Source organism: Lissotriton helveticus, chromosome 2_1 (assembly GCF_964261635.1).
Source record: "Lissotriton helveticus chromosome 2_1, aLisHel1.1, whole genome shotgun sequence".
In the NCBI taxonomy this organism is placed as follows: Eukaryota; Metazoa; Chordata; class Amphibia; order Caudata; family Salamandridae; genus Lissotriton; species Lissotriton helveticus.
Window position 1 is genome coordinate 187,064,545 of NC_136059.1, and position 19,732 is coordinate 187,084,276.

General features: G+C 49.1%; 1 protein-coding gene across 3 annotated transcripts in view; it reads right to left on the reverse strand.

Moving 5' to 3' along the window:
- Positions 1 to 3,546: 3,546 nt before the first annotated feature.
- The window catches only part of LOC144817841 (phytanoyl-CoA dioxygenase domain-containing protein 1-like), a 141,406-nt gene continuing 125,220 nt past the window's right edge, over positions 3,547 to 19,732 (reverse strand). For 2 of the 3 annotated variants that reach the window (XM_078674700.1, XM_078674699.1), the window contains 5 exons: positions 13,368 to 13,584; positions 11,740 to 11,831; positions 9,933 to 10,072; positions 6,195 to 6,299; positions 3,547 to 4,117 (listed from right to left, as the gene is read on the reverse strand). In XM_078674700.1, the coding sequence (XP_078530826.1) occupies positions 4,010 to 4,117; positions 6,195 to 6,299; positions 9,933 to 10,072; positions 11,740 to 11,831; positions 13,368 to 13,584 (662 nt within the window). In that variant the 3' untranslated portion in view covers positions 3,547 to 4,009. Of the gene's footprint in view, positions 4,118 to 6,194; positions 6,300 to 9,932; positions 10,073 to 11,739; positions 11,832 to 13,367; positions 13,585 to 14,404; positions 14,822 to 19,732 lie in introns of those variants that run through there. The other variant, XM_078674698.1, reaches the window with a different exon arrangement.

Below are 19,732 nucleotides of genomic sequence, written 5' to 3' on the forward strand. Positions count from 1 at the left end.
GCACGCCCCACACTGCTGCACGCCCCACACTGCTGCACGCCCCACACTGCTGCACGCCCACACTGCTGCATGCCCCACACTGCAGCACGCCGCACACTGCTGCACGCCGCACACTACTGCATGCCGCACACTGCTGCACGCCTCACACTGCTGCACGCTGCACACTGCTGCATGCTGCACACTGCTGCACGCTGCACACTGCTGCAAAACTCACACTGCTGCATGCTGCACATTACCGCTCGACTCACACTGCTGCACGCTGCACACTGCTGCATTACTCACACTGCTGCATGCTGCACACTGCTTCATTACTCACCCTGCTGCATGCCACACACTGCTGCATGCCACACACTGCTGCATGCCACACACTGCTGCACGCCACACACTGTTGCATGCCACACACTGCTGCACGCTGCACACTGCTGCATGCCTCACACTGCTGCACGCCACACACTGCTGCATGCCTCACACTGCTGCACGCCTCAAACTACTGCACGCCTCACGCCTCACACTGCTGCACGCCTCACACTGCTGCACACCTCACACTGCTGCACGCTGCACACTGCTGCACACTGCAGCTGTGGCGTGGAAAAGCACTCTGGGGCCCCGCTCTGGGGCTCTGGTTATCAAGGTGCCTCTTCTCCCCAAGTCTAGTACGAGGGAAGAAGTAAGTGTGGTGTAGCATAAGTTTAGTATTCTTTTGCCAAGAATCTATCCAAGATTTCTCTTAGGGTCTAATCGGCTCCATACCTTGGTTTAGAATGAAGGAGGTCTGGTATCTCTCTGTCTCAGGACTCGATTTCCCAACACCCTGCAAGGGGAGCTTGGAAACACTGAAGCTGGATTTCTCGGCAAGAGAAAAGACAGCGTCTCTCTCAATGCGTCAGCTGGAGGGTCGGCTTCCTTCGGCACTTGCTGTTGCGAGATGCGTTGGGCAAGTAGAGTCGAACTGCTCCAAACCACCGTGTGTTTGCTAGGGCAAGTGTGGGCATATTTATACCTTGAAGTGCCGAGTTTGATGTAAAGGTGAACATAATAACGTCATCAAAGAGTCTCAGTTCTTTGAAAACTCCATGAGTTCTTGGACAAATCAATATTCAAGCAAGGGGAAGTCCCTAACTGCTGAAGCCCAGTTTTCCAAGAAATTGTTGTGGCTTTTTGGAACTAGTGGAAGTAGCCATGCCATATTTGGACTGCATAGGCTATGTCTAAATATGCTTATGATTTCTATGCCTATATAAGGACAAGGTGAATTATACCTATATAAGGGCATGAATCGGGAAAATTACACTAGGGTCATAAAACGCTATACAACAATACTAGCACATTCTTACGCTCTTATACAATAACTGTTACAAGCACACACCCATCCATACAGCCACTCTCAGAATCACACACTCTCACTTATAGCCATTTATATACTCCAACACACATATACATTGCCTTTCACAAATGTAGTTACTCATACATGTACCACTCAGATATACATTCACTCACTAACATGGCCATACACACAGTCACCCACCTATACAGTCCATCACAGATGCACTCTTGAAACCATGCACCCAGTGAATCACCCACTCACACATCTATGAACAGAGTCACACACAACCCACCAACATAAACACTCAGGCACCCATACAGACACTCAGACAACCAATCAATAACACATATAGACACTCATGTAGCTATTCAGAAACCCATGTAGCCGGTTACCCACCAACAGACAGACGGATACAGACATTCACACAGTTTAGTCACTAACCCATGCATTCAGTAAGATACGTTTAATCACTCACTTATAGAGTCAGTCACGCACCTACTAAATCATCCATTCAGACACTTATACACCCACTCATTCTTCAATATGCCTTTCCCTATATATATTAAACATATTTAAACTTTACAGAAACACACAGTCACTGGATGATGTCATCAGTGATGTCATCAGTGATGACATTTGAGATGTCATCAGTGGTGTCATCAGTGATGTCACTTACCATGTCATGAGTGATGTAATATGTGATGTCATCAGCAGTGCATTGCAGGGGTGCGAGTTATAGTTAGCAGAACTAACTATAACGGAGAAATTTCTATGGTTTTGTATGTATGAGTGAAATGTCCAGCTAACTATAACACCCCAGAAACCTATGTTTTTTTCAGTGAATTTCTAAGGTTTTTTTAAATGCTAATTTCTAACTATAACATGCCTGAAACCTATGGTTTTTTTCAGTGAAAATATACCCAGCAAATGGTCTTTGCACTAAAGGCAACCCGGATCTGACGGGCAGTAGCTGTGTACATTTTGTACAGTGTAAGATGCACTTCAGCCCACTTGGGCTCTATTGGTTTAAATTCGCCTTGTCCATTTATAACTTTATTTGTTTTGCCGTTGTGAACATTCACAAAAGGGTGATGATGTTGAGCCTATCTGATTGCTCATAGTTATATCGGCAGTTGCTTCAGCCAATGTACACGCTGGAGACAGAGCGCAGATCAAAATGAGGTACGGGTTGTTTTCTTTAATGCCTATTAGCACTTAAGGTCTAGAACTTACATAATATTAATTATGATGAATTATGGGCGATAATACGAGCCTAAAATTGATTATCTGGGCACACTGCCATGTTGAGCTCTATATGTATTTTGTGGGCTCAGTTATGCGATCTTTGACATTTCCGCAGAATATGCGATTTAAATTTTCCAAATATGTTGTATAAATTGTTCAACAACGTGGGATTCAAGATGTGACTTTAATATAATGACATTCCAAAATGGCCGCCAGGTTTTCACATTTTTGCACTAGAAGGGTGATTTGTTATTACTGATGAATTAAGAGGTGTATTTAAAGATGGTGGTTTGCATTGGGCTACGAGCATGATCAAGCCATAATGGCAAAACGAGTCCTTTATGCATTTGCCAAATAAATGTAACTGCAAGAAGCCTGGGTGTTCGAGTGTCTCCTTTGCACAAAGGGACTTGTGGTATTAATACGGAGGATTGCCGGTATCCTGACTTTAGACCGCCCATGACAGCCCGTGATTTCCTGACTGGAACTTGTGGGCTGCATATATCTATATATATATATTCAACTAACCACCAGTCCCATAATGCAACATCACTAACTCACCTGTGTGATATCTGTTGAAGGAAATAAATGAGGGGATGTACTGGTGCTAACCGTTTGCCTTGTTTCTTTTAAGACTGTCCATGAGGAAGGGTGTATGCCCGAAACGTGTAGGACAGAGAGAGTACGAGGAGGATATTCGTGGTTGCTGCGGTTTTTGCCGATAGGCGTTTCCCTGCCTGCGTGTGCTGTCCCACCTAGGGGCAACTCCTTTTCTTTACATATATATATATATATTTATATATATTCAGTCAATGAGACTTCTATATTGAAGTAAATTGATCTCGAGTTCCCTATGTACCAGCATGTGTCCAAATTCATGCTTAAAATGAGACCAGCTTCCTTGTTACATATTTCTCAACCTGGAATCATCTAGATGTGTTGAAAATCAAAAGTGGTACTGTTATCCAAAATGTATTGATACATTTTTATTTTACTTTTGTAGAAAAAGAATACAAAAATACATTTGCACTTTTGACTGTAAATCTGTCTTTCAGCTGTATGTTTAGCTCAATAAATTATACTTAATAAAATAGAATTACATATAGTCAGGCAGCTGAGATTCCAAAACAGGATGCGGGCTTGTGTTTTCTAATGAAAGTGCAATGCAGTGTAAAAAGAAATTCACATTATCAAATTCTGAAACCGCAATTGTTTGTTTTATGGTAACAGTTGCAGCACCTTTTGGCCTACCATCACAACATTATTGTAGACAGTATTGAGGCTCACTGCAAGATGTTAAAAAAGAGGAAATACATATTTGAACCTATAGGGCTCCATCTGAGATCAGGAATGAACCTGCACCATGCAGTAGTTTATTACTGCCAGTAATGAGCTACACGAAGAGAGGAATTCATCTCCTGATGATGCTCTGCACCAGTGTCAGAAAGTCTTGGAGAAAAAGTTGGGAGCATGATCTGTAAAATGCTGGAATTCATCTGTTCCTGCAACAAGCACAGTGGCAGGGAAGGAGCGGGGGCGCTCGGGGTCCTGGAATCAGAGAGGAGAGAAGTGCATTAGAATGATTCAGACGTGGGAGAATGCAAGACATTGATTTATAGGAAATTCACTGGTGTCATGCATTGAGGGCGAAAAGGGCATGATCAAGCAAGTCTCTAAAACGTGTGCTCTGCAACAATAACTAACCATAAACCTTCCCTCTCTTTCAAAACAGCCTAAGAACCAATGCTAGAAAATTCCCCAAACTTTCTAACATTCAAACCTGCCTCTCTTATAGAACAACCTAACTACCCAAACTATCTAAACCCCCAAACTATTGGAAAATGCCTGAGGATTGTTTTTGTGCAGAAAGGTGCCCCTTCCTGCACAAAAACGATCCTGTCTGCAATTCAGGCACCCTTGCATCACAGCGCGCAAGTGTTGCTTGTGTTGGCGCTAGGCAGCACATGTGCACCAGTGCAAGGACAAGACAGGAATGTGCCATATAATGTAAAATACTGCGCATTTGCGGACTTTGCCCAAGCACAGAGCAAGACGGCTAGCCGCATTGCATGATTTTTTGACAAATATGCCCCCGATTTTAACTATTAAAAATGCCTGATGTCCGACAATGCTGTTCTGTTACAAACAAGTTTCTCAAGAGGGTCTGGCTCCGCGGCATCTCAGTGGGCGGGGTTTGTCGTATATGCAAACCCAGACACCAATGCTGCAGCAGCAGCCTCTGACCTCAGTTCCTTCATCCCAAAGGATGGGGTTGCTCTGCAGGCTGCAGAGATGAGGGATGTAACATCTGTCCCTCTGTTATTGGTAGACGTGAGGCAGAACATCAACTGCAGTAGAACCTGTTCCTGACCCAGGAAGCTCTGCAGCGCAAGCTGAGGTCTTGGAGCACATCTTGAACTAGTGAAGCTGCCTCCAGCGCATCCCCCAAATGGAGTAGCCTTGGTGCCCAAACGGAGGTGCCGGGTTCAGCAAGCTAAGGATTATGGGTTATATGTATGGGACTGTGACATGCCACCGTGAAAGGACAGGAATGCCACATATTTAAGCAATTGGGTGCATTCCTGTTCTTTCTCCCTGCACTGGTGCCGTTTCGGGCAACGTACCATGGTGCAAGGGTGCCTCTGTTGCATGCAGGATTGGTTTTGTGTAGGAAGGGGCACCTTCTTGCAAAAAACACAATCCTAAGAGGCGTTTCCATCTTTCTACGTTTGCTTACAGAATGCAGCACACATAGAAAGAGAAACAAATAGGAGATATAAACATATTTCCCCTCACTATGCCTCACATGGGGAGGCATAAATAATTTGCACTTTCCCAGGTTTACATGACTTTGTAAATCTGGCACAGCATCAAATTCCTTGGGTGTTGGGGATGCAAAACCTACAGCCAAACTTATCGAATGCCTCCTGAGAGCAGAGTAATGCGACACAGCAATTGCGCTGCGTCGCCTTCCTCGTGATTTACGAGGCAACTCAAAGCAACGCAAGGAGGCCTTGTGTGGCATCATAAATCTTTATGAGAGCCATACGTCACATATATACCACTTTACAGGACCGGACCGGGCGTTTCCCCGGTGGGCCGGAAGGGTGGGGGCCGGTTTTAGACCGGGGGGGGGCATTTTTGTTACTGAGGGAAGGTTTTGCAGAAATACCGGCACCTAGTAACAAAAGCGTAGCAGCAGTGTTTCCCACCACCATGCCCTATCTCTCCCTCGGAGGCCGGTCCGATGCAATTGGAAGGGCTGGTTTGCTCTCCCTGTCCAGCCCTGCCACTTTAATTGGTGCAAAAGTGATGCAGGACTCTCATAAATAAGCTCTTCAGTCCATCAGAAGGCCTCTTCTGCCCATATAGCAGGAAGCGGCACCTGGGATCCAGACCAGATCCATCAGAGTGACCAGGGGAACGGTGGTTACTCTTTACTCAGTGAATGGTTATCTGAAGTTGGATGTACACACAGTACCGAATAGAAATGCACACACACACACACACGTGCATGGATGCACACACACAAACATATATAATCCACACTGTCACTCTTGTCCTCTAATAAACCCACTGACACACAACCACGCTCAGACAGTCTGTAGGAGAGGGTTGTACTCACCTCCACGGAGTAGACTGTGGTGGGGACGTAGCGAATAACGAAGCCACATCTACGTCTGTGGGATGTGTTCGGTTCACTGGCGTGGACTGTCAGCCCGTCGTGGATCTGAAGAGAGAAATGTAGGATATGAGCAGTGCTTATCTGCCAAAAACGTAAGTCCCAGCGCCCAATGTGTTACTCACTGGTCCACTGCAGCTGGCACTGCCCAAGTCACCTTTTTATCTTTAAGTTTTATCATTTCTTTCAAAGCTACCTTAAATAGTTTAGTGCTCCACTAATGAACATTGATTAAAAATACACGCACACTGCCACCATGTGGTGGTTTCTCAAACATATGTGCCTGTGTTTACAGATAAGTGCCGATGCCAAGCCCCGGAAAACACAGGTGCAAATTAAGCACTGGATTTCGGGCAGAGAAAAGAGAGGCAGCTACCTGAGGTGCACCTCAAGGGGAAACAGGGTACATAGTCCTGAGGCACCCCAAGGGGAACTGTGAGCACACAGTGTGGGTGCACCCAAACGGGGAATCTGTGAGGACACAGTGTGGGTGCACCCTGAGGGGAGCTCTGAGTAGTCAGTGCTGGTGCACCCCCAAGTGGAGCAGTGAGTGCGCAGTGTAGGTGCACCCAAAGGGAGAGCAGTGAGTACACCGTGCTGGGTCACCAAAACAGGGAACCTGTGAGGACAGTGTGGGTACACCCCCGGGGGAGCTGTGAGTGCACAGTGCTGGAGCATCGGAAGGGGGAGTTGTGAGTACACAAAAGCAAGGGCAGTGAGTACATACTGCTTGTGCACCCAAAGGGGCACATGTGAGTAAACAGTGTGAGATGCCCCCCTCGGGAACTGTCAGTGCACAGTGCTGCTGCACTCAGTTGGGGAGCTGTCAGTGCACTGTGCTGGTGCACTCAATTCGGGAGCTGTGAGTGCACAGTGCTGGTGCACACCGGGTTAAGCTGTCAGTGTACAGTGCTGGTGCACTCATTTAGGGAGCTGTGAGTGCGCAGTCAGTTAACAGTGCTGGTGCATCCACAAAGGGAGCTACGAATGCACAGTGTGGGCGAACGCAAAGGTGTACATGTGAGTACACATCGTGGGTGCACCCATAGGAGAGAAATGAGTACACAGAGCTGGTGCACCCCCGGGGGAGTTGTGAGTGCACAGTGCTAGCACATCCAAAGGGAGAGCTGTGAATACACAGTGATGGTGCACCCCAAGGGGAGCTGTTAGTAGACATTGCTCCTGCACCCAATGTGGCACATCTGAGTAAACAGTGTGGGTGCACCCCCCGGGGAGCTGTGAGTGCACGGGGAAGCTATGAGTATACAGTGCTGGTGCATCCCTCGTGGAGCTGTGAGTGCACGAGGAAGCTGTGAGTACACAGTGCTGGTGCACCCCTCTGGGAGCTGTGAGTGCAAGAGGAAACTGTGAGTACTCAGTGCTGGTGCATCCCTCTTGGAGCTGTGAGTACACAGTGCTGGTGCACCCCTTGGGGAGCTGTGAGTGCACGGGGAAGCTGTGAGTATACAGTGCTGGTGCATCCTTCGTGGAGCTGTGAGTGCACGTGGAAGCTGTGAGTACACAGTGCTGGTGCACCCCTCTGGGAGCTGTGAGTGCAAGAGGAAGCTGTGAGTACTCAGTGCTGGTGCATCCCTCTCGGAGCTGTGAGTACACAGCGCTGGTGCATCCCTCAGGGAGCTGTGAGTGCAAGGGGAAGCTGTGAGTATACAGTGCTGGTGCACCCCTCGGTATGCTGTGAGTGCGAGGGGAAGCTGTGAGTACACAGTGCTGGTGCACCGCTCTGGGAGCTGTGAGTGCAAGGGGAAGCTGTGAGTACACAGTGCTGGTGCACACAAAGGAGGAGCTGTGAGTACACAGTGTGGGTGCACACACAACTATGGAACACTCTCCCTCAAAACATCAGGACGAGTCCCTCACTTTTTCAGTTCCGCAAACTTTTAAAGACATGGTTGTTTAATCAATAAGCCTTTGAATATGAATATGAAACATATAAACTGTTAGCGCCGAGACGCCTGCGGGTATTCGTCGCGCTCTACAAATGTCAAAAATAAAATAAATAAAAATAAATGAGTAGCTGTGAGTACACAGTGTGAGTGCACCTCCGGGCGAGCTGTGAGTCAAAGTGTGGGTGCATGTCCAGGGGGAGCTGTGAGTATACAGTGTGGGTGCATGCTCAGGGGAAGCTGTGAGTACACAGTGTGGGTGCACACAAAGGAGGAGCTGTGAGTACACAATGTGGGTGCACACAAAGGAGGAGCTGTAAGTACACAGTGTGGGTGCACTCAATGGAGGAGCTGTGAGTACACAGTCTGGGTGCACACGAAGGAGGAGCTGTGAGTACACAGTGTGGGTGGACATGAAGGAGGAGCTGTGAGTACACAGTGTGGGTGCACACGAAGGAGGAGCTGTGAGTACACAGTGTGGGTGCACACAAAGGAGGAGCTGTGAGTACACACTGTGGGTGCACTCAGTGGAGGAGCTGTGAGTACACAGTGTGGGCGCATGCCCAGGGGGAACTGTGTGTACAGTGTGGGTGCACTCAATGGAGGAGCTGTGAGTACACAGTGCTGGTGTACCCTCAGAGGGAGCTGTGAGTACACAGTGTGTGTGCATTCAGTGGAGGAGCTGTGAGTACACAGTGTGGGTGCACTCAATGGAGGAGCTGTGAGTGCATTGTGTGGGTGCATTCAGTGGAGGAGCTGTGAGTACACAGTGTGGGTGCACTCAATTGAGGAGCTGTGAGTACATAGTGTGGGTGCACTCAATGGAGGAGCTGTGCGTACACAGTGTGGGTGCACTCAATGGAGGAGCGGTGCGTACACAGTGTGGGTGCACCCAAAGGAGGACCTGGGAGGAGACAGCGCTGGTGCACCCAGGTGGAGCTCAGAGTACACTGCTGGTGCACATCTGGGGGGCTGTGAATGCGCTGCTGGTGCACCCTCAAGGAGGCTGTGAGTGTACTTTGCTGTTGTCCCCCAGGGGGTTCTGGGGCTATGCAGTGCTGGAGAATCCTCAAGGGGAACTGAATACATAGTGCTGGTGCGCCCACAGGGAGAACTGTTGGTTCACAATCCTGATGCACACTCAAGAGCAGCTGTGGCTACTTAGAGCTCCCCTAAGAGAACACCAACCTTGAGTACACAGAGTATGTAGTGCTGGTGCAACCCCAGGGGAAGCTGTGAGTACACAGTGCTAGTGCACCCCCAGGGGTAACTGTGAGTACACACTGCTGGTGCAACCTCAGGGGGAGCTGTGAGTACAGAATACACAGAGCTGATGCACCCTCAAAGGAAGTTGCGAGTACATAGGTTGGTGCACCCCAGGGTAAGCTGTGAATACACAGTGCTGGCGCACCCCTAAAGAAAACTGTGAGTACACAGTGCTGGTGCACCCTCAGAGGGAGCTGTGAGTACAGGGAGTGCACAGTACATGGGCACCCCTAAGGGGGGTAGTGAGTACACAGTAATGGAGACGAAAGGCTCACTATGGGAAGGGTGGTGCCATAAATTGATGGATGTCTTGGCCCCGCCCCCTTACCAGCTGCCTCATTTATAAGTTGGGGGGAATCACTGGTCTGCCTGACACCCACAATGCACCAGACTCGAGTATCATGGCTTTTCATGTCACTTTGTGATGTTGCGGTAACCCCTTGTTTGCCTGTGGGAATAACCACAACTGTGAGACATGAGTCCAGGAAACAACAGAGCGCTGTGAACTCACCGACATCTGCCCAGCCTGGAGAGGACACTCCACTGCCTTCTCTGCATCCACCAGGTGACGCGGAATCTCCTGATTAGTTGACAGCATATTCCCCGGGGTCATCGCTGCGCGGTGCTCCAGGACACCTTGTTTGTGACTTCCTGCAGAAGTAAGGTGGTTGGAGTGAGGGGGGCCCTGATTCCTGGCCTGGGTACTTATCCAGACCCCGCCTCTGTCTACAAGGAGGTGTAAGTCATAGGCCACACCCACAATAATTATACACACACTTACCTATAATTATCATGTGTGGTAAAATCATTTGTGTGGAACAAAACTGTGTGGTAAAGGCATGTATGGAAAGACTGCTTAGTAAAGGCATGCGTGGTAAAGGCATTTGCATGGTAAAGGCCAGCGTGGTAAAGGCATGCGTGGTAAAGGCATCTGGTGGTAAAGGCATGCGTGGTAAAGGCATCTGTGTGGTAAAGGCACCTGCGTGGAAGACGCATGATAAAGGCATGCATGGAAAAGACACGTGGTAAAGGCATGCATGGAAAAGACTGCGTGGTAAAGGGACCTGCGTGGAAAAGACGCTTGGTAAAGGCACCTGGTGGAAAAGACGCTTGGTAAAGGCACCTGGTGGAAAAGACATGTGCTAAAGGAACCTGCGTGGAAAAGATGCATGATAAAGGAACCTGCGTGGAAAAGATGCATGATAAAGGAACCTGCGTGGAAAAGATGCATGATAAAGGCATGCATGGAAAAGACGCGTGGTAAAGGCATGCGTGGTAAAGGGACTTGCGTGTAAAAGACGCATTGGTAAAGGGACCTGCATGGAAAAGATGCGTGGTAAAGGCACCTGCATGGAAAAGATGCGTGGTAAAGGGACCTGCATGGAAAAGATGCGTGGTAAAGGCACCTGCATGGAAAAGATGCGTGGTAAATGGACCTGCGTCGAAAAGAGGTGTGGAAAAGGGACCTGCATGGAAAAGACGTGTGGTAAAGGCACCTGCGTGGAAAAGACACGTGGTAAAGGCATGCATGAACAGAGTGTGTGGTGAAGGATGTTTCCCATCTAACAGAGGACCACGGCAGCTGAGTAAATATAGAGCCATCTCTGAACACTAGAACCCCCCGTGAGGACACCGGGGAGCTTCCAACGAGGCCTCGACCAGCCCCCACGAGTCCAGCCTCAGACACTAATCTGCGTGAAGACAAGAGGGTCACAGGTAGAGCCCTGTCTGACCAACCCTGTCCAATATCCATGCTGTATAGCCCTGTCCCAGATCCCTATGTCGCGATACTGGGGCTCACTGTAAAGGGATGCACGTCTTCCATTCTGGATAAATCTCTCCCTCATCCCCATGTCATGACAATGAGGCTCACTGGCAAAGAGGTGCACTATCCCCCCTTCTGTGTAACTCTTTCCCACCTCCCAATGTCGTGACAACGGTATTTACTGGCGAAGAGATGCATTATCTTCCCTTCTGTGTAACCCCAAACATTGGGGCTCAAAGGTACCGCGAGCCCATGCTGTGCAGCCCCAACACAGTGCCCTTTTATCGTGGCACTGGGGCTCAATGGTAAATGCATGAACTACCCCCCTCTCTGTACAGCCCTGTCCCAGATCCCTATGTCCCGACACTGGGGCTCAATGGTGAAGAGATGGCCTATCTATCTATCTCCAGTGCTGTTAGCCCTGTCCCAGATTCCTAGGTGATTACATTGGGCCTCACTAATAGAGTTTTAGCCCATCCCCCAATCTCAGCCAGTCAGTGTTAAAGCTCCAGGCTGTTGTGATGCTGCTTTGACTATAGAATTGTATCCATACCTGGAATAACCTGCAGGACACCATTCTCTGCGTCTACGTCATCCAGGGCAAGCCACACTGAGGCCACCGGGCCCCCCTCGAAGCCCCAATACCTGGAAGTAAAAGGAGGAGGACGCTGTCAGCCAAACATCCGCAAACCCCAGGGCATGATGGCACATGAGGGCACAGGATGACACATGATGGCACAGGATAGCACACGAGGTCACGGGATGACACATGATGGCACAGGCTGGCACCTGAGGGCACAGGATAGAACACGAGGACACAGGATGACACATGAGGGCACAGGATGACACATGAGGGCACAGGATGGCACATGATGGCACATGAAGGTATAGGATGGCACATGATGATACAGAATAACACATGAGAGCACAGTATGGCACATGAGGGCGCGGGATGGCACAGAATGGCACAAGAGGGCACAGGATGACACATGAGGGCACAGGATGACACATGAGAGCGCAGGATAGCACACGAGGACACGGGATGAAACATGAGGGCACATGATGACACATGAGGGCACAGGATGGCACATGATGGCACAATCTGCAACATGAAGGTATAGGATGGCACATGATGATACAGAATAACACATGAGAGCACAGTATGGCACATAAGGGCGCGGGATGGTACATGAGGGCACAGGATGGCTATTGATGGCACAAGAGGGCACAGGATGCAACATGATGGTACAGGAAAATACATGAGAGCACAGTATGGCACATGAAGGCACAGGCTGGCACATGAAGGTATAGGTGGGTGGGCACAGGATGGAATATGATGGTACAGGAAAATACATGAGGGCACAGGATGACACATGAGGACACAGGATGGTACATGATGGCACAGGCTGACACATGAAGGTATAGGATGGCACAGGATGGCACATGATGATACAGAACAACACATGAGAGCACATTATTGCAGATGAGGGCACGGGATGGTACATGAGGGCACAGGATGGCTATTGATGGCACAGGCCAGCACATGAAGGCATAGGTGGGCACAGGATGGAACATGATGGTACAGGAAAATACATGAGAACACAGTATGGCACATGAAGGCAAAGGATGGCACATGAGGGCGCAGGATAGCTATTGATGACACAGGATGGCACATGAAGGCATAGGATGGCACAGTATGACACATGAGGGCACAGGATGGCACATGATGGCACAGAATGGCACAAGAGGGTACAGGATAGCACATGAGGGCAGAGGGTGGCACATGAGGGCACAGAATAGCGCATGAGGGCACAGGATGGCATACAAAGGGCATAGGATAACACATGATGGCACAGGATGGCAGATGAGGGCACAGGATGGTGCATGAGGGCACAGGATGGCACAGGGTGATGTGTGTCTGGTAGTGCAGCCAGCCCCATGCCCTCTTGTACTAGCCTAGACGAAAGATGTTGTAATCTACCCTGTGTGTGCCCCCGCCAACCCGCCCCTGTATTAAACACCCCATGGTACCCCGAGGGCGCCCGTTAATCGCACGGCGCCAGGCTCAGGTGGCAGGAATGCCATCCTTTGGCCTTACCCGTGAAGTACAAACAGACACCTCACACCAGCTGGGCCCTCCCTTCCCCCGTCCTGGAGCCAGGACCCCGCAGTCTGACTTACTTGATGTCCTGGTGCCAGGCCACGTAGGGGGCGCTGTTCCCTCGGTGGGGCACGTCGGAGGCCGGGTATTTACAGATGAACCTGGAGTCCAGCAGGATCACGTGGGGCCCCAGCACGGCGGTGATGGCCCGGAGGGCGTGCGGGTGGGTGGCGAGGCCCAGCACCCACGGCAGGCGCAGGTGGGCGTTGTGCAGGCTGTACTGGGTGTGCTCCTTCCCTGCGGGGCGAGAAAGCAAAAGACACACAGATGATGGGCGGAACGCAGAGCAAATCAAACATTCACCCCCCAGACAAGAGATCTGGGTTAAATCCATCCTTCTTTTGCTCACCTTGCCACCCCCGTTTATACCCAGCCTGCAGGGGACACACGGAGGGGGGTTTAGTCTCTGGACCGAGAGGCCTGTAAACCGAGGGGCTTATATATGGGAATGGTGGCACGGAGCAGCGCAGCAAAAAAACATCCCTGAGCTGCCCTACGGCACTGGGAAAGGGCAGGGGTGCCCATATTCATCCAATAATGTGCATTCTTTTCCTTTCTCCTGCACTGGCGCCGTTTCTGCAGCCTAACGCCAACGCGGCACCCTGTGCCTGTGTTACATAAACAATCCCTAGAGTCTTTTTCCTGTTTCTAGGTGTCCAGCACAAAGAAGCTCTCATGGAAAGAGGAAAAACAAGAAGAAATAAACACAGCCTCACCTGGGGAGGCGTAGCATTTTGACGCATTCACAGATTTACAAGTCCTTGTAAATCTGAGAATGCATAAAAAACAATGAGCTGCGTGGTAACACCCACCCAACGCCCATGCATCGCCCATGCAACGCCTTCCGGGCGCAGAGTAATGCAACGTAGCGATTGGTGCTGCGTTGCCTTACTCCATATTTGTGAAGTCACTCCGTGCCACGCAAAGCGGCTTTGCTGGCTTCATAACTTTGGCTTGGGGCTTTGCCACGTGCATGTACCACTTAGCAAGGTGCAAGCATGACGCAAGGTGCTCATAAACAAGCCACGAGAGATAAGGCTGCACTCCCTGCACCTACCAAACTCCTCCTCCAGCGCCTCGAAGGCCCTCCTGGCGCCCTCCAGCTCCTCCGGGTCCAGCACTGGCACCGCCGCCAGGAAGCCCCGGGCCTCATAAAGGGTCTTCACGTGCTGAGGGTCCGCCTTCATGACGAGGGCGAGGACTTGGACTCGCTTCTTGTGCCAGGGATGGGGTCTGCCGTCTGCCTCCTGAGAGCTGAGCCCCAGATGTGGATATGTTCCTGCCGGAGCTCCAGATGTTGTCCTTCACCTCCAGCGGTGCTGATGCTGCAGGCGTGATCTTCTGGCAGGTGCTCCAGATGTGGACCTGTGGATCCCAAGGTGCTGGAGATTGTGTACCCTGGTATTCAAGAGCTCCAGATGTGAGTGCTCCCTCCTGCCCCTTGCAGTGCTGGAGCTCCAGATGTTGCTGGGGGTCACTGCCGCTGGTGTCCACCCTCCTCTGCCTGGGCATCTTATATAGAGCCGCTCAGACCCGCCCCCGCCCCTCTCCTCCGCCCCGGGCCGGGTCTGCACTCCCATGATTGTCTATGGAGAGAAGGGTTTTTTAGGGTACAGGGAAATACAAGGCGCACAGCACACGATAGTGTACAAAAAGGGTAGGTCCGGGTGCAAATAGGTGAGGGGACAAAAGGCCCTAAACCCCTCCGAGTGTGTGCAGAGCACACGCAATACAAGGCAAGAACAAATACCAATTGCACACCAAATTACAGTAAAGAAGGAGATGCCTCAATGGACATAAAGGTACAAGTAACAGTGATCGAGGCAGAGGAGAATAGTTGGTGGATGAATCCTCTTTTATTTCATGAAGGGCCAGCCGACACGTGTTTCGTCGTCAAGCGGTAACAGTGCTTGCACGACTCATCAGGGCTGGGGAGGATACAAAGTACAGAATGGAATTTGATGTCCACACGGTATTACGTAAACATGTTTGAGTGACTGCAGGTGGTGATTAACTAGTGAGCGGGTGAGTGCTGGTGGGAGACGTGTAACAGTTTAATTACTTTAGATTCGTTGCAGATAACAAAGTGGAGACACACAGTGCCACACAAGGTGATGGTGAGAACTATATGTGGGAGACCAGGAGTGGCTATATGGTGGTGCGTGATGAGGTGCGGAGAAGTGAAAACCATGCGCCAAGTGTGTGTGGCTATTCATTAGGGAATGGCGGTGAAAGTATCCCGTGAAAGATCGAGTAGAATCTTATGAAAAATATCATAAAAAATATCATAAAAAATCATTGTATGAGGGCGGTGGGTAGATCCCTTAAGTATCTACGTCAAAGTGGAAACAGAAAAACAAGCTAACTGTTTAAAAGGGGCGGCGGGATACTCAGCGTTTCATACCTGTGACGAGAAGAAGAAGGACCACAGGTCTACAACACGGTGGGAAGAAGGAAACAAAAAGGGGCAAAAACCGTATCATAACCAGTATGATCACATGAAAAGGCACTGCACATCCATGATAAGGTACAGATACAGGCAAATGTACAGAGGTGGACACAACAGAAGTGAAGACTCACCGCTTAGCTGGTGATACTTCCGACCCGGCCCTCGCTCAGGACCAGGCTACTGATGGGTAGATGGATGTGGCTCCAGATCCCGTGGACGGCTGCGCTGAGGGGAATACTGGGAAGGGAGTATAATGAAAGGATTGTATATGTGGACCACCAATACTAGGAGAAGTATATTTACAATGCACCCTGGATCAGGGCGACGGTTTCAGGGGGTGAAAGGGGGGGGGGGGTTTACCGCCGAGCAAATAAATTAAGGCAAGTATGAAAGTGTCTCACCTCAACGGCGGAGGCAGTGCTCCAAAGGCAGGAAGTTCGTGGTGCCACACAATAATGACACGCATTCACATTAGGATGCAGGGGTGTCCGAGTATTAAGTCTGGAAGTGGCAGGCGAGAAATCGCTCGTTTTCGGCGGGATCTGTGGGTGGTAAAGGATTATGAACATGAGTTAAAAGTAGACCGATAGGCGCGGTCTTTTTTCGGAATACTTGGGGGATCGGACCAATGTCTCTCCAGAGAGAGGCACGAGACGGGGGTTATAGGAGTAACACAAACTCACCAGAAATCAGGTTGGCAGACGGCGGGGAGGGTGCTCCCACACAGAAGTTCCGGGTGCGGACACGTGGTCCCGCCCCGGAAATGGCTTTGTATTGGAGGACGCGGAGCCCGTATGTGAGAGACTAGAGCGGCAGATACACCTCGTTAGTGGGTGTGTTCTAAAAGAATGAGTAGCGCGGCGGGATGCCCGTGGGTAAGGGCAGATTCTCAGAGTTCGTCGACAATATCGTTCTGGCAAAGCATAACTTGATAAGAACAAGAATTGGCAAAATTAGCAGTGAAAAAATAATAAATAAAAAATAAAAATATATTTTTTCTATATATAAGGAACGGAACGAATCTTCATGCTCCGTGAGTGTAGATCAAAAACCATAGGGTAATCGAGACTACGGCTGTTATCAAAAGCATGCAGAAGGTGGTCATGCATCCGATCCACAACAAGCCAGGGTGCAGGTGATGTATAAACAGGCAATAGGCACATTTCATGATACAACAAACATGTTGCAAAATTCAAATGCACACGACAAGTTAAGTACAGTAAATCCTATAGCAACGTTCAAATGCATACGACAGGTTGAGTACAAGTTCCATTTCCAGACTCCTATTGGTATTTTCACACTACTTCGTAACGCATGGAGACCAATAATAAGTTTTTAAACATGGCACAACATTGGTGAATGTAAAAGTCACAGTTAGAAACTCCATGGTTAGATGTGAAAGAGATCAACACAGTGAATGCAGTATCGTTAGTGGCATAATGTCATTACTCGTATGTACAAATGGTGTATGGTATAACAATTAGATCAAAACCAATAGTAACCTCATGTAGCCCCATTGAGAGATACCAACCGATAGGGGTGGTGTCGAGGGACAATGTATATAGGTCAAGTGCAGTCAGAACTGCAGATACATACAAGATTATAACGAGAGTCATAGCTACATATGCAGGTGCAGGGTACGGGGGATCAGTCCCCCAGGAAAAATTGCATCTCCTGGTCAAAATTAAGCCCCTGAGACATGGTACGCAGGCGGAGGATCCATGTAGCCTCCAGGCGTCTCAATTTGAGTTCTCTGTTGCCGCCCCGTACACCAATAGGGACAGAGTCTATCCCAAAAAACGAGACTTGTTTATCCATAGTCTGTTCCCCGCACGCAGCCGCGTGCAGAGCAACCGGGTATCTAGGATCCTGTTTGTGTAATGCTCTTATGTGTTCAGCTATCCTTTCTTTGAGCGGGCGGATGGTGCTCCCCACATAGATTTTTCTGCATTTGCATTCGATAATATATACAACATAACGTGTAGTACAGTTGATGTTCGATCTGATGATGTAGGCGTTGCCCTTGGTGTCATGAAATTCTGTGGTTTTGTGTTTGGCCCACCGGCACATAGAGCAGAACCCGCATTTGTAGAAGCCAATGTTGCGTTTGGTCAGCCAGTTACCATCAGTGTTGCTGCGTGGGATTGTGGGGCTGAGTCTGTTCCTCAAAGTCCTGCCCCTCCTGTAGGTGATCTGGGGGTGTTCTCCCACGTAATTCGAAATGTTCTTGTCTTTCTTGAGGATGTTCCAGTGTTTGCTGAAGGTTCTGCGTAGTGCTTGGTGGTGGTTGCTGTAATCGGTAATCATGCGGATGGTCCCAGGGTCGTCTGACCCTTTGTTAGATTTGTCTTTCAGGGTATCTTCTCTTTTGATTTTCATGATCCTAGAGGTGGCTGATTTAAGTAGGTCGTCAGAGTAGCCTCTTTTCTTGAAGCGTTCCTGCATACTTATAAGTGTGTTTTTGAAATCTTGATCGTCACTGCAGTTTCTGCGAGCTCTTAGGAATTCTCCAAATGGTATGCTGCTGATCTGGTGGGATGGGTGAGCGCTGTTGGCATGCAGAATCGCATTGCAGGCGGTGCTCTTCCTGAATAGTTTGCTGTTTAATTTGTTGTCAAGGATGTATATCTCCAGGTCCAGAAACTCAATTTTGTCTAAGCTTGACGTCATGGTGAACTTCATCTCCCACGTGTTGTTGTTGAGATGTCTGTAGAACTCCGTCAGCTGTTCATGTGAACCAGACCAAATCAGGAAGCAGTCGTCGATGTATCTCCCCCAAAATACTATTGAGTCTATGAAGCTTGCTCCTTTGGCGCCCCAGATGAGGTCGTTCTCCAGTGCGCCCATGAATAGATTGGCGAACGAGGGGGAAAATTTCGAGCCCATGGCGACTCCTTTCGTTTGTCTGTACCATGCGTTATTAAACATAAATACATTGTTATTCAAGATGAGTTCCATCATGGAGATAAGCATGTTAGTGTGTTGCCACATAGTGGCTGGACGTTTGTGTAGAAATTTGGTGACAACGCCAAGTCCAAGATCCGGTTTGATGCTGGTGTACAGAGCTACCACATCCATAGTGACCAGGAGGTTGCCTGGTTGCCATTGTAGATCAGAGAGAATGCTCAGTATGTGCTTAGTGTCCTGAATAAAGGAAGGCAAATTCCGTACTAAGGGCCCTAGAAACAGGTCAACGTATTCCGCTAATCTCTCCGTAGGACCCCCGATACCGGAGATGATGGGGCGTCCAGGAGGGAAGGGGAGATCTTTGTGTACCTTGGGAAGGGTGTACAGCCAAGGGAACGAGGGTTTGATTACTTTCAAGTAGAGATATTCGTCTTCATTGATTAGACCACTTTCTTTCCAAGTAGTAAGAGATCTATTGATGTAGGTTGTAAGTTGTGCTGTGGGATTGTGGTCAAGGTGTTGGTAGCACGTGTTGTCTTGTAACTGACCGAGAATTTCCTCATCATAGTCTTTTCGGTTCATGATGACGACGTTACCTCCCTTGTCTGCTTCCCTTATTATGATCTCTTGGTCTTTGGTGAGGCTGTTCATAGCTGCTCTTTCTCCTGTAGTCAGGTTGTCTTTGTATTTGAAAATACGTTTGGTGTCTTTTAGTTCCAGTTTGTCAATATCCTCCAGAACTCTTTTGTGGAAGTTGTCTATGGAGTTGCCTCCAGGTAATGTCGGAATCCATTTGGATTTGGATTTGAGCCCACTGACAATGCTAAAGTCCGATTCGATGTTGAGTTCCTCTAGAAGAGTATCCATGTCCTGAGGAGTTCGTTCTAAGTCCGTAATGGAAAGAAGGAGGTGTGTAGCTTGAATGTCATTAATGGTCAAAACATCAGGTTCAAACTCAGTAGGGATGTTGGTAGAACTTTTATTAGACATGATCTTATTAGAGAAATGCTTTTTCAGTTTTAATTTACG